At 37.4% G+C, this 24,215-nt stretch overlaps 2 protein-coding genes across 4 annotated transcripts; both read left to right on the plus strand.

The window, feature by feature from the left end:
- Positions 1–938: 938 nt before the first annotated feature.
- rbm25a (RNA binding motif protein 25a) lies at positions 939–15,040 on the plus strand. 3 transcript variants are annotated; one of them, XM_030127646.1, is made up of 18 exons: positions 939–1,109; positions 1,352–1,458; positions 2,216–2,265; positions 2,577–2,747; positions 3,858–3,915; positions 4,146–4,306; positions 4,422–4,616; positions 4,717–4,800; positions 8,638–8,918; positions 9,572–9,683; positions 9,788–9,877; positions 10,016–10,089; positions 10,193–10,343; positions 12,827–13,229; positions 13,318–13,622; positions 13,810–13,908; positions 14,348–14,395; positions 14,588–15,040. In XM_030127646.1, exons 2-18 carry the CDS (start codon positions 1,353–1,355, stop codon positions 14,678–14,680), a joined length of 2,481 nt encoding a protein of 826 aa, XP_029983506.1. In that variant the 5' UTR covers positions 939–1,109; position 1,352; the 3' UTR covers positions 14,681–15,040. The 3 variants fall into 3 exon arrangements, with proteins under 3 accessions (XP_029983506.1, XP_029983507.1, XP_029983508.1); XM_030127647.1 differs by having other exon boundaries at positions 4,720–4,800; XM_030127648.1 differs by lacking the exon at positions 2,216–2,265.
- An 805-nt stretch (positions 15,041–15,845) lies between these two features.
- Positions 15,846–23,537, plus strand: slc39a9 (solute carrier family 39 member 9). The gene is made up of 7 exons (XM_030126983.1): positions 15,846–16,384; positions 17,319–17,427; positions 17,769–17,972; positions 18,487–18,555; positions 19,747–19,832; positions 19,966–20,100; positions 20,593–23,537. Exons 1-7 carry the CDS (start codon positions 16,289–16,291, stop codon positions 20,821–20,823), a joined length of 930 nt encoding a protein of 309 aa, XP_029982843.1. The 5' UTR covers positions 15,846–16,288; the 3' UTR covers positions 20,824–23,537.
- Positions 23,538–24,215: the final 678 nt, after the last annotated feature.

Raw genomic sequence — 24,215 nt, forward strand, 5'->3', positions numbered from 1 at the left:
GTGCAGGTTGATAGCCTCAACCCATCAATCCCGATATTTATCAAAAACATCTGTTTGGAATCTCATAACAATTACATGTGTCATGTAATACCTTAAACCCATCTGTCATTGTGAACAGTTCTTGACTTAACCCTTTTTGTTGTGCCTTTTTTTTTTTTTTTTTAGTGGCAATTAACTTCATTCTGAGCATATACAAACACAAAGAAACTGTATAGCATCTTACTTAAGTAAAGTTGGAAGATTTGCATATATATTTTATAAATGGTTAGATAGAATTTTTTTTTGGTTCATATATAACTCTATTGTTCAGTATTATATTAGTGTTTTGGAGACTCCTGTCCAATTCCAAAATTTCAATTATGAACAAAAAATCAGATAAACCCCACATTATAATTTGTGCAAAACAGCAACTGAACTATTAGCTTCATTATCATGTTGTTGTTTTTTTCTTCAGTAATTGATTATTTCTGATGTGCCATCATTGATGCCATGTAGGATAAATTCAAGTTGGCAACACAAGAATAAAATGTCAATGGTGTAAAAATTGTTCTGTATATGAGCTAGAGTTCTCTTTGTATATCCAATATATGTCAAATAATAATTTAACAGTGAATGTATATGGTATCATTTCATTGGTAGATACTATAATAGCATAGTAGCTCTCAGTTTTAGAAGCTAAATTGTCAGATGATCAGCACTAAAAAACAGATCAATCCAGACTGATACAAAATAAAGAAGAAAAGACAAGGTTATTGTATTTAGGATGCATTAAAGTTCACATATTTTACATTAGACGTGGAAATTAAAAATGTATGTTTTTTTTAAATTAATTTCCTCAAATTCTTAAAAATACTTTACCAAAGTAGATGCCTGAGAGACGAAATTCAGGGTGTAAACATTGATAGCCAAATTCTCTGCCACAGCAATATCCCATGATCCATTTCGGAAAGAATAGGTCCTACAGTTATTTGTATCATAGAGCTTTTAGCGCACCGCAGGCAAGTACAGCATACACTGTCGTGTTTATCTCTAACTGTATTTAATGGACTTTTATCCGTATAAGTCGCACTCCTGTTAGCTGCTGGTTTGTGTTTTATACGAGAACACAGGTGAGTAAAAACGGACATGACCGCTGTAACGTGAACTAGCAAGGCCGGTTAGCATAGTAGCATGAGCTAATTTAGCTTGTTACTGCTAGTGGATGTCCGCTAAGTGACTGAGCTCCAGTTCAGTTTGACATGTTAACACTTAGTTGTGCTCATAAAAACGATTCGGTACTCTCTGTCAGTGTCAGTAGTCCTTTGTTTCTTTGTAGCAAGCAATAATTTCTTCGTGTTTTTGTACACTTCAGGATGTCGTACCCTCCTCCGATGAATCGCCAGCAGATTGGCATCCCACAGTTACCCCCGAGGATCCCACCTCCTCAGTATGGGGGGTTTGCCACTGCTGTCCCACCAGGTAACTCAGAGTACAGTGGTGAAGGAAGTACTCGGATACTTTACTTGAGTATAAGTACTAGTACCACTGTGTAATAAATACTGTTCATGTTCTTTCAGTAAAACTACAATAGTTTTTGCATAAGAATATTCCTAAAGTACGACAGTAAGAGTGCAGAATGGCTCATCTCAGAATAATATGCAGTACAGAATTTTAACTACTGATAATTAACATTTCAGGCTTTAAGCTTGAAGGGTAAATAATGATTTTGCATTTGTCTTGATAGTTATCATTTACTAGCTCATGAAACTTTTTATCATTACATTATTAGCCATAGTGCCAGGCCCTATACTTAAGTACAGTGTATGATTAAATGTATTTACTCACATTCCACTATTGTTAGTATGATCACATTGGCTAACACAGTGATCAGGCAAGCTGCTTTCTAGATGTACAAGTTCAAAGTGTCATTTCATTACTCTGAACAATCATTACTGTTGTACCTCTGAAAGAAGCCTATTGGAAAGTTTTGGAACCCAAGGAAAAGAATGCTGTGGAAAGCTTGAACAGCTATCAACTATTTTATTAGAATGTTTTTGAGTTGAATGTTCAGGAGTAGATTTAATCCTCTGATAGATTTAGCACTGAATTTTTTTTTTATTGTCTGAGATTATAGAGTATCATCTCTTCAAAGTTTTTGCTCTTGTAGTTTTGCCCCATAATTTTACGCTGCCATAAAGAGATTAACTAATTGCATTTTTTCCCTATCTATTTTCAGGTACCCCAATGATTCCAGTTCACATGGGTGTAGTGACCCCCACACCCACAGTGAGTTAGAAATAGGAGCTTTACTGCATGGAAGTTAATGCATTCTGTATGATTTGCTCTTAAACCCATAATGCATACTTGTTCAGGCTTCAGCTCAGTCCATTCAGGTTGAGCTTACCAAATGTGCAGCTCTCCCAAGGTAGTTCATCAATCCCCATTCCCATTAGTTGTGACTTATAATATGGGCAAGTTCTTCTCTGGTATCTCTCTATGTTTGTTCTTAATTTGGGTGTCAGTGACATACTAGAAATGTGACATGCTGCTTTTTCAGTGTAGTTGTAGGTGTATTTTACTCTCTTGTGTTGTTGCAGGTTCTTGTCCCAACCACAGTCTCTGTATCACAGAAGCCAATGATTCCAAAAAAGGATTCTGGTGCCATCAGATCGAAGGATACAGATGACAGCAGTGGCCCCACCACCACCGTATTTGTGGGGAACATCTCTGAAAAGGCTTCAGACATGTTGGTCAGACAGCTTCTAGCGGTGAGTTTGACACACATGAATGTACACAAAAAAATACACAATCTGAGCAGTTTATGAGTTTAGAGATCATAGCATAGAGAAAAGTAATTGAAGGAGCTCACCCTATGCTTGTATCACTAGAGAGAGCTGCAGACTGCAATGACAAGCAACGTCATTTTGTAAAAGAGAGAAAGAATAGAACCTTAATCTGCTTAAAACTGTTTTTATTCTGAATATTAAGAATGCATGAGCAAATCTTCATAGTTAAACATGCACATAACACTTATTTCTTTTTGGATACGCCTCAAACATACACAACACTGATGATACTGATCAGTAAAGGATGCACTGATTGCAAAATTCTTACTTTGTCATCCTTAACTATTTTCAAAGTTCAATTAGTTTTGTTCTTGAAAATGATTCATCTCTCATCCAAGAGTCTTCATCAGTTCTATTTGTTGTTTTTTCCCCATATGTTAATGACCCTAAGTGTCAGGATCACAGAGAGGTGGTCATTAGGGAGTCAGGGTTGTAGAGAGGGGGTCATTAGGGTCATTAACATATGGGGAAAAACAACCTACACAGACCACCCTTCCTACGGGTTTCTAAGTCTACTTTTCCCCACCAGCAAATAGAACAGATGAAGTCTCTTGGACTAAGTATAAAACCAGTCTGGTTGAACTTCAACAACAGCTAAATTTGAACAATAACCTGGACAAATGAGAACTTAGACAGACAACATTACTTTGTGTTTCTTTATTTTGTTTTTATAGTTAACCAAACCCAAACAAAGAAATTTTAGGTATGAATATAAAAATAGTTAGTATTATATACTATTAGTTACAAGAACAAACACATTTATAAGAAAATCTTTAATATAACATGACAGATAAATATCTGCCTCTGCTAGTGGTGAGAAGATATCTTGTATTCCTCTACCAATACTGACCTTTATTAAGAAATATCAGCTGATATTGATGTCCGCCCACTGCATCGACTCTTCCCTCTAGTTCAAGGCCTCCCTATTTTGGGAAACCATAGACAAGTATATTGATCCATTGAATTGTGTATTTTATTTAATTGATTAATCTGTCATTTTCTAATCCCTTTTTGTGTCCTTTTTCAAAATAGAAATGTGGTATTGTACTAAGCTGGAAACGGGTCCAAGGAGCTTCTGGAAAACTTCAAGGTAAAAGTCAAAGTCATATTTTGTTTTCTCTGTGTGCATGGTGCTGACCCCTGAGACTCAAAATGAGAAATTTACTATAATGGATATTAAAGGGTATTGACAGACTTGAAACAAAATAGAATTAACATTTAAACAAACATGAATCCATATTTCTTTATCAACTTTATTCATTCTATACACCAGCTACCTGTTGTTGAACTAACTTAATTTCCTGTGTTAACTCTTGAAAGCTTTTGGGTTCTGTGAGTATAAAGAGCCTGAATCTACTCTGCGAGCACTCAGACTTCTACACGAGTTGCTTTTAGGTGACAAAAAGCTGTTGGTCAAAGTAGATGCCAAGACCAAAGCCCAGCTAGATGAATGGAAGGCCAAAAAGAAAAGTGCCAAGGGGGTATTTAGTCTACTTACATTCCAGTTAAATTTTAAAATAAACTTCCTCACGTTATTTTTTGTTAAGTCCAATTAATAAATGTGGTTTTTTTTTTATATTTTGTATTAATGTAAAGGGAGCAAGTAGTGGGTCAAAGACTGAGGAGGAAGATGAGGAGGAGGTTCTTGATGAAGAAACTTTGCGGCGTGACCAGGTGGTGAAGGGGGCAATAGACGTCCTCATTAGAGAATATGCAAGTGAGCTCAACGCCCCCTCACAGGACCCTGACAGTCAACCTCGCAACAAGAAGCGAAAAGAGAAGAAAGAGGAGGTATTTGTTTCTTTGATTGTAATGCTAGTTTGTATCCTCTTTATAGTATTAACTGAGTACTTAGTGTGATTATTTCTTGTCTTTTTGTGCTCTGTGTAAGGAGGATATCAATGCTATGGAGATGGAGGATGACAAGAGAGATTTGATTTCCAGAGAGATCAGTAAATTTCGTGATACACACAAGGTAATGTATCAAACCCACTAGCTTTACTCTTTTATTCTCTAGTTCAGGTTTTGGAAAAGAGCTACTAAACATTTAAGATCAGAAAATCACCAACAGCAAATGCAGCTGCAATTTATGTAATTTACGGATGCAATATTAGGCTGTTAACTATGGGATGGAAATAGTGTATTTATACTTATAGATTAGATTATTTATACTTATAGATTAGGTGATGAAATTCAAGCAGTGAAGGCATAAAAGGAAGACTATTGATTTATGCATTGTATTCTACTTATTTAAGGGTATAAATATTCAATATATAATAAATCAGCAATCACATTTGGATATAGTATTGCTTATTTCTAAATTTGGCCACAGTTATCACAGTTTGTAATACTGATTTGAAACTAAAGGTCAAACATTGTACAAGCTAAATCACACAGAGTGCATGGACACAATGTTAAATTCCATCTAAAGCTAATCTATTGATTAAACCCCACCAATATGGTAGAGTTCATTTGGTGACTAGAGCAAGATGAATCTCAGAATCTCAGCTTTGGAAAAAGTTGCGAGGATAGGATGTAAGTATGATCTTTCTTTTCTTCTTTACTCATGTTGGGCGCTCCCTTCTGGAGGGTTTGCAGAGGGGCAACTGGCTCCAAGTTCACTGTCAACATTTTATTTTTAAGAATCAGTTTACATGAGGATAAAGTTTACAACTTATAACCTGCTTCTATCTCCTCTCCTGAAGCTTAAACCTGGCAAGAAAAGTCTTTTATCTGGTGTGCACAAACCTTTCAATGAGGCTCTGACATTTGTAAGGCAGCTTAGTGAACCTCTGCATGTCCTCACATGATAAATGATGTGTTTGACAAACACACATGGATTGAATGAGCCTAACCACTGCAGTAGTTTGACCTGCAGCCTGTAGTTTTACTAAAGTAGGGAGCGCCCCTCCACAGCACTCTGTGGTCTGAAGACTATAGAGGTAAGTCCTCCCATTTTGTTATTTATTTTAATTTAAAATCCTCTTTATTTTCCTTTCAAAGTCATGTTTCCATGTTCATTCATCTGTCTCTGACTGTTCTCTCTTACGTAATTTTAATAAATACATAAAATAATTATGATAATAGTATCCGATATTATAATAGAGGGAAAGAAAATAAAACAAACATACCTAGTACAAATATTGTACTTGAGTGCACATCATTCAGTCAGCAATCAGGGAAATAGACATTTGCTTAATCACAATTTAAAACACCTATAATGCATATTCAGTAGATGGATCATATTTTATTAGATGTGAATTGCCAGTATAAACGGCTATAGATCTGTCTGAAAGCACATTTATGGCATTTGCAATGGGGAATCAGTTATTATGTGTACTTTGAATTAATCTTACCTAATAAAAAATAAGCCAAACTGTCAGTGGAAAAATACAGGATGAGGTAAGTTTCTCCATGGTTTTAGCAAATGACTATAAAAACTACAGAAATGTATTTAACTGACATATTTAGGGATAAAACATAATACCAGACATTGAACTGATGTAGAGCTTGTAGGTCTGTCCTCCTTTTTTGTTTTCTTCTCAGCAGGTGTCACACCCACATTTCTAACATGTTCTTTGATTATTATAATCAGATCGGGACACTCTCTGTTAAGCTGCTATAAATTATGGTTGAACTGTGGGTCTGGCTCTGCTGAGGTTTTATCATTTGTTGGGCTGGAGAAACCAGGGAGAACCAGAAACGACCCACAGGTAAGACTGCTTCACTAATTTCTTTGTGGCCTAATGAAACACATTATCATTTGTTGTCTCTGATCTTGTGAATATGAATGTGCTTTATTTAGATTTATTGTTCCACAGGTGTCATTTGGAATGGTATTATTTTGTTTTGTTAATTTTATTATTTTATTTTATTTTTTTTAATTTTACATTTGACCATCTTTTCCTCCTACACGTAGCCTGTAGGAATTGTAGGGGCAGAGAACCGCTGAAGCAATAGTTCATCACCTGTAAGTTGTGCACCTATAGCTCCTCAACGTGTAGAAAATAATTTTTATGATGACTTGTGACTGTAGATACATGTATTACACTTAAGACTGACACTGAACCACATTTTAGATAAGCTTGCATAAATATGTTGATAATTACTTATGGGAAGTTTCCACATTGTACAGAAGAAGTTCTTGCAACATTCAATATGACTGAAAAAGATTGATTAGGTTTCAAGTTTTATCAGCTCTTAACATAATTAGATGCTCAGAGGTTGTATCATTGACCTGACCTGCAAGTTATGTGGGAAAAATTATGTCCACTGATTTTGCATTTGGATATTACTAAGTTCAACTGGACTATGATTCTCTGCCATAAATCATGTTGTTTTCTGAAAATAGAAATACTTAAATGAAAGAAAATTATTTCTGTTAGTCACTACAATTGAATAGACTGTCTAATGATGAATAATTTAACGGTGTCACAGATAAAACCCTTTTACATTTTATCATGGGGTAAAGTGATAAAAGGTGGAGTGAGTTTGACAGCAAATGGGAAGGAATTTCTTTAGTTTTGAATGGAACGCTTATGGCTATATTTACATTTTAAATAAAAATACATTATATGACATAAATGTAAGACTATGGGCCTGAGTCAGTCAGACTCCACAGGGGAGTAGCACTGTAAACTGGCCCCTGCATCTCAGATGACCATAAAGAGAGCTTACAGAACCTGATTATATAATTCACTTTAGTTGGGCCATTGGCCATGTTAAGCGTGAGCTTATTTTAATCCACTTGGCACCTATTTGTAACACCAAACCAAGGCATTACGTAGTAGTAAACGTAGATAGTAAATGTATAGATAGAACTTGTCAACAAAAATAATACCCACGGTATATATGCTACACAGACAGCCCTACTTCGTGGTTCCATAGAAATACAAAGTAATGCATGTAGGGAAATTGCAAGGATGCTCAACTCTGTTCCTGGGCAGAAGCATCCATCAACAACAAGAAAAAAAAAACAGGTAGGCGTGAAACACTCGGTAAGGTAGCATTTATTCACACTTAGCCATTACCGTTGATTTGCTGTATGTGAAGGTGCTGTGGTGTTACAAACCAGGTCAAATGTTTTAATAACTCTTTTACATAAAGCCATTTCTGTTCCTCTGCATTGGCTTGATCGCACATTGATTTAGAAAATGGCCGGACATGTGTGACCAATATGTATTTGCCTGCAGCTTGGTTTTTATTGGAACTGCCTGTCATTACATCAGAGCATAATCTCTGATCGCCACATAGAGCACGTAGTAACTCCAGAGGACAAGTTGACCTGTTACATGTTTGAAAAACATTCATTCAATATCAGTGTATGTTATAACCAGGATGATTGAAACCTGGAGCAGGGACAGGAAGTGATCTATCTGCTAACACTTGATGTACCAAAATACGCTGATGTTTTTTTTTCTATAGGTTTAAAGATAAAAAACAGTGGTCGGCCATAAGGATAACATTTCTCCCTTGCTTAAACACAGATTCCGTTATTTATTTAGTAGCTTTACAGAATGAAATGTGGTTTATGGTTTTAGTAAGTGTGACCTGAATTGAGCAGTATCCACATTAACCCTGCTCAAACATCGGAACACTCTTCCTGGAGGAAACATCAGGGCTAAGAGGACTTCCTCACTTGCAGCAGCCAGCCTCTCCAAGGCAATGAGTCGTGGCAATATGTGAGCATGTCTTGTGCAGGGAGTCTGAATCTTATTTTTTTTATTTTTATGTATTCTATTGTGATGATGGTTTTGATATTTTTTAATAAACTGACACGCTATCCCCTTTTCTTCCTGTTGGGCTCCTGCAGAAACTGGAGGAGGAAAAAGGAAAGAAAGAAAAGGAGCGTCTGGAGCTTGAGAGGGAAAGGAGAGAGAGGGACAAAGAACGGGAGCGTGAGAGGGAGCGCCGAGACCGTGAAAAAGAGAAGGAAAGGGAGAGGGAGAGGGACAAGGAGCGGGAAAGAGACAGAGACCGGGAACGAGAACGGGAAAGAGATCGGGAACGGGAGAGGACAAAGGAGCGAGAGAGGGAACGAGAGAGGGAGAGGGAGAGGAGTCGCGACGTCAGCGAAGACCGAAGTAGATCAAGGTCAGTCGGGACCAAAACTCTGTCACACTTGCTTCGTACACCAATAGAATTCAAATCCTTTACTGGGAAAACACTCCATCACAAGTAAAAGTTTAGAAATATTTATATTAAAGGTAGTTTTTGTGCAGTAACATGGTATGAGTTTTATTATTCAGTACTGTGAAAAAGCCAACTTTAGCTTTGTTGTCTTTTACAGGTGTGTAATGACTAATGATATGTTTTTTTCTCAGTTTTTTCATTAAGATACAACAAGACAATACGGGAAACATGTACACACAAGCCCACACAAAACACAACTAAATGACTTCTATGGGCAAAAGGCAGTATTTAGTGTAACTTCAACTCCCATTACTTGAAGTGGCTTAGACAATCTGACAGACCTAGTGTGATAAACCAGGACACTACTGCTGTAAATGTTATTGTCTGCCCGGAAGAATCCAAGACATGTTAAGGGCAGCGGCAGTTCACGTTAAATATTTTCAAAGACTTCAGCAAAAGAAGGACAATTTGCTCAACCCATAAAGAACCCATGTGATCCTTCAGTTCATCACAAACATTAAAAATCAGCACATTTTTAATCATCTGGTTTTCACTGGACGGGAAGTTGACAATAAATTGTAATCTGAAAAGTAAAGCCATCATATTTTTTGCAGAGAACGGACAAGAGAGGATAAAAAACGAGACCGTGATGAGGATGAGGAAGATGTTTATGAACGGAGAAGACTGGAGAGAAGGCTCAGAGATAAAGAGGCTGCCTATCAGGAGGTACGTAGTTTAGATCATCTCATTTTGATTATGGCAATTTAAACATTATGAGTTCTTTGTCTTGCTCAGTTTTTGTTAGATTACTTGTTTCTCTTTTCGTAAAGCGCCTAAAAAACTGGGAGATCCGTGAGAGAAAGAAGTCAAGAGACTATAGTAAAGAAATGGAGCGGGAGGATGAGAGGCGTCGGGAAATGGTATACAAGGAAACTATTTATATATTTTTATAAGTGTTGGATTATCAATGTCTAAAGCAGAAATGTATGATTTTGAATGTTTAGCTTGTGAAATTTATGTAGATATCTAATCAGATGTTTAATTGATACATTATACAGCTGAAGGAAGGCAAAAGACTGAAAGAATTCCTTGAGGATTATGATGACGACAGAGATGACCCTAAATACTACAGGTGACTGTTGTTATTTATATATACGAGGGTCAGGTGAACTGTCTTTTTTTTTTTTTTTTTTTTTTGCTTTAGTCATGAGGTAACTTTTCATTCTTATTTTCAGGGGCAGCGCTTTGCAGAAACGACTTCGTGATCGAGAGAAGGAAACAGAACTGGATGAGCGAGACCGGAAGAGGGAAAAGGAGGAACTGGAGGAGATCAGACAGAGGCTTCTCGCTGAGGGTCACCCTGACCCTGATGCTGAGCTGCAGAGGGTGAGTCTAACAGAAGCCTCCTTCTTGTTTTACATGTATGATCTTTTACTATTTCGCTTCCTCTTTTGGCAGAGAGTCTGCAAAGAGCTTTAACCCATTCAAAAATCCAATAGGTCTAAAACTGTCATGATTTGACAGATCTTCATATTGACTCAATTCTGAAGTTAATGTTAATTTTATAAAATTACTGTCACTTTTATCGTGAAGAATTTGTGTTGCAACAAATCTAACTTGGAATCATGAACTAATACCAACTAATCCAATCTAAGGCACCTAGTATATCATGATGTGTGTTTACAGTTCGTATAGTTGAAAAGTTTATGTAGAATTTGAACATGTTCACTTACCATATATTGTGACTGTGGAACTCGAATTTTCTTCATATCCCTCGCTCTTTTTTTTCAGTAAGGATGTGAAATAAGTCTTAAATTATATTCATAAAGGTCTGTAAAAGTACTGCATCTGTGTTGTAGAAACCTAGAGAAATCATGTTTTATTGTGCAGTTGCAGAGCAAAGATGTGTGATTTATTTTTGTTTTGCTGTAATTTTGTTAATTTGATATACTAGCGGCATTGTACCTGTGGTGCCATTGTACGATCGCATGATAAGTAGAAGTTGTCTGCCACCAGTATCCATTTGTAAAGTACCATTTAATCATGCATTGTGCAGGTAATAATTTGAGCCAACATGCGAGGCATGAAGGGAAGAGCATTTATTTGTTTGGCCTGTCAAGTATGATTAAATTCATACAGCGGTGAATTTATTTCACTCCAATCAAACTGAATCGTTGGGCGCCCAACATCCCAGATACCTGCAGCAAATGTCTAGAAGGAAAGGGTACTTTGTTTCACTGTGTCTGGAGCTGTCCAAAATTACAGAAGTTCTGGAAGTCAGTCATACAAACTTTGTCCAAAATTGAGGGCGTGACGGTGCCTTTTCAAGCCAAAGACGTGTGTGTTGGGTATATTTCCAGACAGCTGTGTTTTTACTTCAAGTCAGTCAACAGTCATTGACTTTGGACTCCTGCAGGCCAGGAGGATGATATCTTTATACTGGAAGAAAATGGACATACCTTCAGTACACATTTGGGTGAGGGAGATGGCATCTTGTATTGTACTGGAACGACTCACTTATATTGTTAAAGGAAAGGGAGGGGATTTTGTGAAAAAATGGTCACCTTTAATTGAGTTTCTCAGATGTTATAAGACCAATTAATTTTGACAATGGTGCTGATATATGGAGCTGTATGCTGTTTATTTATGCTTAATTAATTAATTAATTCATTCATTCATTCATTTTTTGCTGTCATTCATTTATTTATTTGGGGGAAATATGTTGCTTATTGTTTGCTTGATGTTGAGTATATTGTTAATTGTGTAATATAAAGTTCAATAAAGATATTGTTTAAAAAAAACATAATTCTTACAGCGGTAGTGAACTGCAGCCTTCACATTGTAGCATGGTCTGGTAGGAGTAGGAATGTCAGGAACGGCAGCATAACCACCAGTGTTGGGCACATTACTTCTAAAAAGTAATTAGGTATAGTTACTAATTACTTTTCTAAAAAAGTAACAGAATTAGTAATGGAATTACACCTTCATAAATGTAATTAGTTACCTGGGAAAGTAATTATTGTGTTAGTTTTTTGAAAAACCTTCAAATATGTAAAAGGAAACTGATTTTTGAGTGTGTTTCATGGCCTGTTGCATAGAGTAGAACAGTAGAGAGGTACTTCATACCATAACTGTGGTGAGGCTGGGGTCCACCAGGGCCTGGCTTTTCCACCACATAAGTGCATATCTGCATTTACAGGAAGAAAATGCTCCTCCAGTTAATCCCACATCGCTACTTTTTTCAGTCGCTCCTCCTGGATACAGCAGTAAATGTCTCCAGTCCAGTCAGTCGGACTGTCACTGATTACTCCTCCCCTAAATTAGCTGTGCACGTAGCTGCGTTCAAGTAAATGGGGTGTGCTGCGGACAACTCAAACTCAGAGATGTCATTTGTCGTTCAGGTGAAGGCAGCGTGGACAATTCAGACTCATGTGGCACATTGGTGAAGCATGAAGGCAGTGTGGGTAATTTGAATATAAGAACAGCACGTAAACGAACGGCTCGCAACGAATAGGTTGTTATCCTTCACTTAAAAGAGCTGTTCAAAAGTGTCGACTCGTCCGCGAACGTCACATCTCTCGTGCCTGGCTGAGCGAGCCAGGACAGATAAAATCGCCCAGAATACCTCACAACATTGCAATATGGACATAAAATTGTGCCTAGTCTATAGTCAGGTAATGTTTCTATTCATTTGGCAAGTTTGGCGGCGATCGGGCCTGTGAAGGCTGAGGAAAACCTGTACAAACGCCCTCCTGTGCTGCAACATCGGGACACGCGCCAGACACAGAATATCCATTATAGTAGGATTCTGTCTAGACTCTAAATGAATGTTCTTATTAATGTGCTGCCCATACTGGCTGTTTGTGTAGATGGAGGAAGAGGCAGAGCGCAGACGACAGCCCCCTTTGAAACTTGAGCCTGAGGAGGACATGACCCAAAAGGAAACGCATCAGAATCAGGAGAAGAGAGGGTCCGGACGGCCTGCAGAGCCTGCACCCTGCGGACCCCAGCACCATTCAGACGATGATGTTGAGGATGGGGAGGAGGATGACTATCATGATGGCGAGGACTCACAAGAAATTAAACCACAACTCAAACCTGTCATGCGACCAATCACTACAGCGCCCTCAGTGTCTTCTGCCAGTGGGAACGCCACTCCAAACACACCTGGTAATGAATCTCCCTGCGGGATCATCATTCCAGGCGAGAACTCTCCTGAGGTCCAGCCAACTGAAGAACACCGGCCTAAGATCGGCCTCAGCCTCAAACTGGGTGAGTCCTGTCACAAACTGAGGAGGCAGAGGATTTTACTAGATGATTTTCAGTCAAAACTGGTTTCCCTCTTCTTTTATTTCTCCAGGAGCCACAAACAGTCCTAGTCAGCCCAACGTGGGAAAACGAAAGAAACTGGCAACTGTGGAGAGTGTTTTTAACAAGTTCGATGATGAGGAAGCAGATGAGCAGCCCCGTAAAAGGAAACTGGTCCCACTTGACTACGGCGATGATGACAAGAGTCTGGGGCTGGATGGGGCCGAAATTTCAGGGTCTAAAGGCAGCATCAACACAGAAGAGAAACGTAAACACATAAAGAGCCTTATTGAGAAGATTCCTACGGGCAGACCAGAGCTCTTCTCCTACCCTCTGGACTGGGCTATGGTGGACTCGGTAACACTAATCAATCATTTTAGTTTCACATTAGATTGAATAGGTTTTATTTTGTTAATCAAAATCCAAAGGTATTATTTGATCATGTGTCCAGTATTAGTTTGTTAACCAGAGCTTATTTTAAAGTGATAAACTGACCAGGTAAAGTAAAATTTCTCGTGTTGTTGTGACTGTTCTCTTCTTTAAGACCTTAATGGATCGCCGCATTAGGCCATGGATCAATAAGAAGATTATTGAATACATTGGTGAAGAGGAACCCACTCTGGTTGATTTTGTTTGTTCAAAGGTCAGTAGAAGACTTTATTCTGTTTCAGAGGAACCAAAGAAATTACAGAATGTAGTCTGAGTTCAGAATTTGGAAAATATGAAGGCTTTCAGTCATAGTAACTGTTCATTCTTTTTGTTTTGTTTGTGCTTAATTTTTATTCACTTCACTTGTACTTTGTAGACAACTGAAAATGACATGATTACTTTGTGTGTCTTTTTGACATGTTTTATTTTTCAAGTTATAGCGATGTGTTTTTCGGACTGTGACTGTTTAATGTTGCATATCTGGTGCTTTTTTTTTTTTTTTTTTTTGTATTCTTTCTCTTGATGATCTGCCCTTGCATCCATTGTTAGAAATAAGTCAGTTCATTTTAATGTATGGTATACCTTAGATATTAGATGTTTTATCTGTCTGATAATCCGTAAAGCAAATGATTTAGTTTATCTTTATTGTACAGGTAATGGCTCACAGCACCCCTCAGGGTATCCTTGATGATGTGGCTATGGTGAGTTGGAATTAGTTAAAGTGCAGAATCCATTAAAAATTTTCTTTTTTGCTGGGTTTCTCTGAAGCACTAGTGGTATTAGGATTATTTAGATAAGATTCAGTGAGAAATAATCATGTTTCACATACTGAATACATTTTTTTTGAGCTTCTGCTTGTAAAACTTTGTATAATGGAACTTGTTTGTGTTTAGGTTCTTGACGAAGAAGCAGAAGTCTTCATAGTAAAAATGTGGCGGCTGTTGATATATGAAACGGAGGCTAAGAAGATCGGACTGGTGAAATAAAGATCACACTTCTCTCTGATTGACTTCTTTGCTCACAGTACCATGTCCGTGACCTTCAGTTTCTCACCTGGCAGACTGTCAGCTCGGGTCCATACTCCCCCCATTCCGTCAGTGTGGAGCTGCTGCCTTGTGGGTTTGGACAGGACAGTTTGTGAAGAGAAAGAGTTTGCACAAACATTCTGCATGATAAAACCTTGGTTGTAGTTTTTTTTATTTGTTAAATCTGTTGAGGCAAAAGACAGAGTTGTATTCTACCCATCTGTTCTCTGATATGTTGGACAACTTCTGCTTTAATTTACTGTCATCATGTTGAGGCACTGCTCCATTGTGTGAACTAATAAATATCTTTTTTTTAACAAATCTTATGCGATACTGTAATGTACTGTTTTGATTTTGTTTTTTATGTAGATTTTATCACAGGTGAAAAAAAACAAAACTAAACTTAATATTTTTCTTTATTTTTTGCCTTTTTCACAAAATACAAAAATAGGATATGCTTCAATAATAACAGTAGAAAATATAATAATAGAAGTAGGCTAAGGGGAGAAAATAAAGGAGAAGGGACATGGGGATAATGTAAAATAATTAAAGTGGCAAATTATAGACCACTTGAATTTGTATATGTAAAGCATTTACCTGTCAACTTAGTTACTGTGAAAGTACAAGTGTTTGGAATCTAAGTAGTGCAAGAACAAAATAAAGACAAAATTAAATATAATTTAAATATCAGTGCACTAACTGAAATGAGAGGAATAGAGTAGAAATGATTACGTACTTAAAAAATAAATAATTCTTGTCCAGTTTAAGCTGTAATGCAAAATTTTCTGGAGGTTATTTATGACAAAGCATTTATTTTAAAATTAAGTATAATTTTTAGAATTTTATATTTCCCTTTTTTTTGTATGTATTGTTTCTTCATTTTGTGTAACTCCATTATTTTCAAGTAGCTTCCTTGTCTTTGTATTATTTTCTCTAACTATGGAAATATTTAATTCATTTTCATTCACTCATTTATGTAGTATATATCCTTTCTAGCAAATTTTAAAAATACATTAAGGTGTAAGATGTTTTTAAAATAGAATTTGTATTATTTTTTTTCCTTTTGGCTCCTTCCAGCGCGTCTTTCAGATACGTGGCAGGTTGACTGAAGGTGCGTGACCCGGAAATGCTTTGATCGGCACCAAACAAGATGATGTCCTTATAGCCAGTTTAGCCGCTAACCAAGACGAGAAGTTGCAATATTTTTGTCAGCTCTGTCTGAAACAACCGGTGCGGGTGTTTCGCAGTTTTCAGGAAGATGTTACCACGACAGAGCTGCTAATTTGTGACTTGTGAGAGGAGAATAATTAGCAAAGCTGGTTAGCTTAGCTTCGGCATCGACGCCAGCGGTTACAGCGTCTGTTCTCAGCTAACGTGAATGTTTATTAGCAAACAGAACGAAGCAGAGGAAATAGCTTTAATAAATCTAATTGCAACAGTTGTAGTTCCGGGGATGCCATTGTTCTTGAAGACGATAAATAAAAGTTTGTGCTAAAAGTGTAGGTAGAGTTTGGTTTTGATGGTTTAGGTTAGCTTAGCGATAGATTAGCTAACTAGACGAGTGTAGTCATGGACGATTTCAGCTCGATCAGCCTGCTGTCCCTTGCGATGCTGGTGGGATGTTATGTGGCCGGAACAATACCTCTAGCAGTCAACTTTTCAGAGGTAAGTTTGTGTCACCCTAAGCTTTTACACTATGCTATTTAAGAGTGTACTGTGTCAGTAGCCACAGTTTTACACAGAGGGTAAAAGTTCATCCTTATCATTAAATCTATGACACTTAAATCAGACAGTCTGATTCAATCCAAACTACTACAAACAGTTTTATCAGATTTATTCTAGTCGTTAGTATATATATATATATTTTAGATTTATAGCTGTTTTTAAAGATATCTTCATTAACACTGTTACTTATATTTGTACCATGCTACTTTGAAGTAGTCAACTTTATTATTTCAGATATCCACATACAATTGCAATCAACGTCAGATATCTATTATTTAGATCAGCCTATTAAAATAATCTCCATATTTTAGAAATAAAACTTGCTCATTACCCTGGAGACCAGCTTTACCATTATGCCTGGGACTGGGAGAATCATGCTGTTTACTTTAATGCTTTCCACATTGATTAATTTGACTTGGGTGTAAAGCATAGGACTAAAAGTATTGTAATTGCAGGTATGACACATGCTTTATGGAAATTACATGATGGTATCTAGACTTTTTTTTGCATATGCAATATGTGTCTAATATTAATTGAGTTGTTGGTAAATTAAAGAAAGGACAGACTTGTCAGTGAATATCTGTAACTGAACATCCAGTACACCTTAATGGCAAAAGTTGCATAATTTCTTTCAGGAAGAATGACTTTGGATATCTGAATTGTTCCTTCTGACAAGGAAGAATTGAATTACATATTTCTACACGGTCTAGCTATTAAATGTTAAAATGGCTTCCGTTAGAGGTCTGTGTGTCTGAACATCTTGTGTTTATGTGGCATTTCAATAATTTCCCTCCGGGGTTAATAAAGTATTCTGATTCTGATGAAACACTGAATCAAACTGTGTTGTAACATTCTTGGTCTTTTTGTTCCATAGGAGAAACTAAAGCTGATCACAGTGCTGGGAGCAGGGCTGCTGTGTGGGACTGCACTTGCTGTTATCATTCCAGAGGGGGTACACGCACTTTACGAAGAAATCCTAGAAGGTAGAGTTTATGTAAATGTCGATTAAGGTTAGGGAAATGGTATTTGTAGACTGTCACTGTTTGAGCCTTTTTTAAATAGAACAAAGTTCAACAGGTAGCTGTAAACTACAAATAGTTATTCTGTTGCATAATAAACTTTGTCAAACACAAATATTAGGTTAAAGGTGGTTTCAGACTTAATGGGGCTGAGTACTGAGGTTAATGTTGCATCTCATGAGAGCCTCTTCGGTTTTATTTATTTGTAACTTCTGTGGTGTTTTAATCTCTTTTTATTGACATATTAGATGATTTTTCTTCAACGCTCTTGCCCCCATATTTTATTTTTTTATGTGTGTCTGCAGGTGGACACCACAGTCATGGTCAGGTCGGAGTTGTGGAGGTGTCTGAGGCAAAGGGTGAAGCAGAATCAGCTCTTGGTGTGAGTGGAAAACATGAGCACAGTCACGAACAGCTTCATGCCTGCATCGGAGTCTCTCTGGTCCTGGGCTTCGTCTTTATGCTGCTAGTCGACCAGATCGGCAGTTCTCATGTGCACAACACCGATGGTAAATATTATAAGGCAAACAAAAATAAAGTAAATCATTCAAGTGACACCATCTAATCTCATTTGAAAAAAAAGGGTTTACTTAGACCAGGGCTCAGCAACCTGGGTCCTGGAAAGCCACTATCCTGCATGTTTTAGATGTATCCCTCTTCCAACACACCTGACTCAAATGATAAGCCTGTCGTCAAGCTCTGCAGAAGCCTGATAACGACTGTCAGGTGTGTTGGAAGAAACATCTAAAACAGGATAGTGGCTCTCCAGGACCAGGGTTGCTGACCCCTGACTTAGACATTAGACTGAAACATACCCTGGTGGCTTGACTGCCAACATGTTTCCACAGCCAAACCCATATACTTTTAGATTTAAAAGAAAAAAAAAAAATTAGGCAGCCAATGCTTTGCGAACTGTCTTCAAAGCCTGCGAGCCTGTGTTGAGCCTTATCCAAAGGTCAGTGTTTGTTGGGAGATGCTGTTGTGTTGTTGACACTGCATTCTTTTGCTTTGTCCTGGCTTTAGATCCGGAGTCTGGAAGGGTCACCTCCTCAAAAATCACTACCACACTGGGCCTTGTAGTCCATGCTGCAGGTAGGTTTGGCACTTAGTTACAGTTTTTTATGATGGTACTGCATACGATTTCTACTCTTACAGTGTAGATGACAATAGTTGGCACTAGATGGGATCAGCCACATGGATTCCTGGATGTGAATGGGTGTTACCTGTGTTTAACTATAAATCATGCTTGAATCAAAAGGGAAACATGACACATGAGACTTCTGTTTTACTTTACGGCATTTATCTGAAACATCTTCAGGCTACACATTGGCAGCAAAGTAGTTTGACAAAGTATTAAACAAGCAATTCAACCCAGTCTACTGACCTGTATGTGCATGTTCCACGGGCATTTAGCTGATGCATGACCTAGTTGAACGCCCAGAGCGACACAGTTGCCTGATAGTGGCTCAAGTAAAGGCACCTACCAACTTTGTGACTTCAGCACTCTTTTATGTGTATTGGCAGTAACACTGTGAAACAGCTATGTTATAAACTTGGATACGACACATAGGTAGATAAAGTAGTGATGAAATCTACTAAATCTCGGGCTCCAAGACAAGTACAGACACAAGAATCAAATGTCATTGGAAAATTCAAAGTACAAGGGAATGGGAAGAGTGTGGAGCCGGTTGTGAAAAAAGTTAAGGTAAAGTCAGGGGAAAAAAATTGACCTTGAATCACAATTTCACAAAGAAAGCTTGAGTTTAGTTGTTTTAGCGGCATTAATCAGTGTGTCATTTCACATTTTTTTGTTTTTCCCCTGTTGGTTGTTAAGTAGACATAGGCTGTAGCAGCCTCATACTGGAATAAATGATCAAACTGAACTTTTGACACTGCCAGAATTTTGTCTCAGACAGACTTTGGTTACATGACCAGGACAATGGCATTGAATCTTTTTATCTGTGCAATGTCCAAACATGACTAAAAGTATCACTACTCATCTCATCTTTCTCATCTTTTGTCTGGGACAGCCCAAAGTCACATAGTTTTTACCAGGGTAAAATATCCTTCAAGCTGATCAAATATAGCACGAAGACTAGAAAATTATTTTTATGAGATGAATAACATTTTTTTTTTAACTTGCCTTATGTGATGCTTTTTGGAAACCCATAATTAATTTTTAGAGCATCTGTTGTCTTTTTCACTGTTAAAATTTGACACTTCAAGTTAATTCTGATTGATTATTGTCAGTATTTTATGATCTGTTTCTTTTTCTGTTATTAGCTGATGGAGTGGCACTGGGAGCTGCTGCCTCCACCTCTCAAACCAGCGTTCAACTCATTGTGTTTGTTGCTATCATGCTTCATAAGGTAATAAATAAATCATTTTTTTGTATCAGCGTTTTTGTAGTATACTGTACAATCACTGGCTATAACTAAGTATCAACATGCATATAAGTATGTTGGACATTTGAGGTTAAACCTCCTGCCTCGTCTTCCTCAGGCTCCAGCAGCATTTGGCCTGGTATCGTTTCTCATGCATGCTGGTCTTGAAAGGAACCGCATTCGCAAACATCTCCTGGTCTTTGCCTTGGCCGCACCTGTCCTTGCCATGCTCACCTTTGTAGGCCTCAGCCAGGTAAATCCTCCTGTTTTAAGCTACATATTCATACATTACATTAGCTATTAATGAAAAATCACAGTTATTTTGTAAACTTTTTAATGAGCAGCTAACACTCCCTCTGTTGAACACACAAGAAAATTGCAGTATTTTTGATACCTGTGTTTTGGATGTATATAGTTTCTTTTTTTCATATTTTACTTCTCTTCTTATTTTTTTTTTTTTTACAATTTGTATTTATCACTTACTTGAGACAACAACTCTAGGCAAATAATTCCTTGTATATGTTTATGTACTTGGCAAATAAAGCTGAAATGTCTTTAATACTTATTTGGTTTTGGTTATTTTTAAGTTTCTTTAAGTGTATTCAGTTCTGAGCAGTATAAAAATTCTGAAAGTCTTAAACTGTAAGAACACATTCACACACTATTTACAGAAATATAAAACAAAAATCAGGTCTTTATCCAACACACAAAGATCTGACCTATATTTTTTTTTTCTTGTATTCAGAGCAGCAAAGAGGCCCTCTCAGATGTGAATGCCACCGGAGTCGCCATGCTCTTCTCAGCCGGCACTTTCCTCTACGTGGCCACCGTCCACGTCCTTCCTGAGGTAGGGGGCGCCGGCCACAGCCACTCACCTACAGGGAACGGAGGGAAGGGACTGAGCAAGGTGGAGGTTGGAGCTCTGGTGCTGGGCTGCCTCATTCCTCTGGTGCTGTCTGTCGGTCATCACCACTAGACCCGCAGCTCGGGACCAGGTCAAATATCATGGAGGAATAAGACAGGTGTACAGGGGAAAACGGCCCAAATAGACTTGAAACGTGGATCCAAATGTCTTATTGCTCGCATGCTGATGGACCTCATGGACCAGACTGATGCGAGGAAATGTCTCCTCGATTCCGAATGAAAGTTGTTGCGGTGACAACCAAGACCCACAGGAGGTTCTTTCTGCTGATCCAGACTACTGTATGTGTCCATTTATGCCACATGAAACGTTGATATTTTTGTTAAGAGCAGCCAGAGGTGGACCCTTTAGCTATGTTTAGTTAGATCAGTGTGGCATCATTGTGCTTGTCCAAAGTCAAAGAACCAACCCTGATTTGAGAACAGCAATGTTTTACTAGATGACAGTTGCACAGTGAGATTTAGAGTATCTTGATTAAGCCGAGTAAAACCTTTTTTTTTTTTTTTATAATTGTACAGTGAGTGTAAATCTCTTAACAACAATCCCAAATGATTTTCAAGTGCCATATTAGCAGATGAAACCAGATCTTGAAAAGACGGTTCCATAAGTATATCACAGCTTGTAGAAGACGATCTCTCCTTATTTTTTATTTTCAGACAAGGTTTTGTTCATTGCTATAGTCACAAAAAAATAACATAACTAACTCAGTGCACCCACCAATTTTGCTTTGACGTTTGCATTTTTTCCTCAAAAGGACATCCTACGCTGTGATTTAAGTCTTGTTATGGACTGTAGAGAAGTCAAGCTGCTTCTCCTGATTGTAAGGTTATGATGGATAAAACTACAAGCCTGAGCCCTGTGTCAGAAGAAGACACATCCAGCATCAACAACATGAAGTTTTTGGGTGTACAGAGTTCTGTTCCGAGCGAATAAGTCTAAGTATCCCAGGAAAGATCTGTACAGAATTGTCTTATAGAGGCCTATTTAGAGGTGGAGGGTTATTACAGCTCTTTCTTTGTGAATTACTTCCCTTATGAAGGGCATTAAGGAGTAAAATGAATTTGAGGGACCATGGGTTCAGGAGAAAATGATGTATTATGCCATTACAGATCGCCTCATTTATTCATTTACTAATCAAATCTGAGCAATAATGATGAAAAAAAGATTTTGGGGCAAAGCTTCTTATCTTTCAGGAGCCTGAAATGGATGTGAACAGTTAATCTTCATCTTGAATCTTGGATCTTAACGTGTGGTTCACATATGAGGGTCTGTCAGAGTCCAGAGTGCAGCCCCAGTATCAGTAAAATCGTAGCCAGTTGATGCATAAACATTTGGGCAGGCTGCTCCCTCTTTTATCAGGACACGTGGATATTTGTGAGTGTTACTGTATCACTGGGCCTGAGCTCATGTGTTTGTATATGTCTGTAAGTATGTATGTATACTGTACAGAGTAACTCCTTCCTTCCACAGTCAACACGATCTCTTGTGTGAGATGCACTGCTTACTCACAAGTACATTTTTTTTTCTAATTTTTTAATTTGTTTTGGGGACATGGATGGACTGTTTTTGCAGTACTGACACAAGAGGCTACAGACTGCTTGAGGAGTCTCTGTTTTGTGTATAAATTAAAACAAAAAAGTTTTACATGTGATTTCTCACTTAATTCCAGATTTTACTCATGATATTTTAGGCTTTTCTGTGCAAAGGCAAACACGGTGGGATGAAAAAGGGTGGAACACATGCAGCTGCATGTTTTAGATTTTAAGGAGAAGCTGTTTGTAGTGGATCTGCAAAAAGGGAAAACCTCCTTCACAGTGTTGCTTCACACCTTTGACATTGAGGACAGCCCCATTATGTGTAATTACATCTCTCTGTGTGAACACTTGCATCAGAACCCTGCTATAAACAGTGGTATAAGCATTTTGTTTACGCTGATGCAAACAGTTAAATCTTTTATTATTAGTCTTACAAATCGTTCACAGCTCACTTTTTATGAGAAATCGCAGCAGATGTATTTATATTAAACAAATGACAATATGAATGATAGATAGGCAGATTGTCTGAACTTTAACAGTTCATCTCTATCTCATTGGAGAAATCATACCATTTGGTAGTTTTCAATAACTAAAAAATAATAGATATAACAACTAATACAACCTATTTATTAAGTAATTTAGCTGCAACTAAAATTTGATTATTACTTTGTCAGCAGTTTAGGATTAGCAGGTTTGCTTTTAAAGTTTCTTAAAATAGTACCAAAAAGTCATAATTTTCAAGACAATTATCAGAATAGTTGCAGATAAATTCCTTTCTATCATCTCCGATCTTTCGTTTACAGTTGAGCAGAGTTGAAGTGTGTTCGTCTAAAACTAAAAGTTTGGCTAATCAAACAAATCTGTGTTTATGAAGAATGTCAGTTTAATAATTTCTGTTCATGAACTTAAATGGAATCCTGCACTGATAGCATCTTGGGTTATATGTAACTAAAAATAGAAAAAGTGAAGTATATAAACCCTTAGAAGTGCTAGATAATTTCTCTCCGACAGAGAGAAAACAGCACATACTGGGGCTGGATTTGAAGGTTAATTTTCAATTTTCGAGTTTTAACAGCAGGTTAATATTTGTAATGGTTTCAGTGGGGTCACTCTTTATTTATTCTGTCATTCCAGAATGAGTCTGCCTTATTTCCATACTTCAGATTGTGAAACTCAGTGGTAAAACAATGTGTTTTATGATGATTGAATTAAAGTTTTTTAGCTGGTGCAAAAGTATGTGACAATGTTTTCCCTCAAAATTGAACAAGTAGAGTTTAATTAAATTATTTTTTACTACCTTTATGGTGGTGTTTGTGAAACCTGTAAAACTGCATAAAAACAACCAAATTTTCATTCTCATATTAACAGTCTATTCAGGGGCCACATGCAGCCCAATTTGATTTCAAGTGGACTAATAGTATTAAAATAACAGCACAAAAACCTATGAATAATGACAAATCCAAATTTTCCCTCAATGTTTTATTGCAAAAAAGTAAAATTATATTATGACAATGTCTACATAGACGGACTTTCCTTTTACAAAGAATGAATAACCTGAATAACCATGAACAACCTGAAATTTGTTAGAAAAATAAGTGTAGTTTTACCAATATTCTGCCTGTTACTAAATGTTTTGTGTCTTTGTAGATCCACTGTGATCTGTGAGTTGTGTAAAGCGAGACATAATATTAAGAAATTTCAGGTTGTTCAGATTCACATTTTTTTAATTGTTATTATTTCTAAGTTTTTGTATAGTTATTTTTTAAGTAAAATTGGATTGTATGTAGTCCCTGAACTAAAATGTGTTTGACACATCTAGGTAACACCTTCAAACTAGAAAAGCTCTCGGAGAGTGCAGACCTACACCAAGGCAGATCACCCCCCCCCCCCCCCCCCCCCAAATCACCACCA

Source organism: Sphaeramia orbicularis, chromosome 22 (assembly GCF_902148855.1).
Source record: "Sphaeramia orbicularis chromosome 22, fSphaOr1.1, whole genome shotgun sequence".
NCBI lineage: Eukaryota > Metazoa > Chordata > Actinopteri > Kurtiformes > Apogonidae > Sphaeramia > Sphaeramia orbicularis.

Bases quoted from the DNA above. Each gene is read 5' to 3' on its own strand.
- rbm25a (XM_030127646.1), top strand. From the start codon at position 1,353: ATGTCGTACCCTCCTCCGATGAATCGCCAGCAGATTGGCATCCCACAG. The intron at 4,307-4,421 runs GTATTTAGTCTA...ATTAATGTAAAG, and splicing joins AAAAGAAAAGTGCCAAGGGG to GGAGCAAGTAGTGGGTCAAA. The intron at 8,919-9,571 runs GTCAGTCGGGAC...TATTTTTTGCAG, and splicing joins GAAGACCGAAGTAGATCAAG to AGAACGGACAAGAGAGGATA.
- slc39a9 (XM_030126983.1), top strand. From the start codon at position 16,289: ATGGACGATTTCAGCTCGATCAGCCTGCTGTCCCTTGCGATGCTGGTG. The intron at 17,973-18,486 runs GTAAATATTATA...TCCTGGCTTTAG, and splicing joins TCATGTGCACAACACCGATG to ATCCGGAGTCTGGAAGGGTC. The intron at 20,101-20,592 runs GTAAATCCTCCT...TCTTGTATTCAG, and splicing joins CCTTTGTAGGCCTCAGCCAG to AGCAGCAAAGAGGCCCTCTC.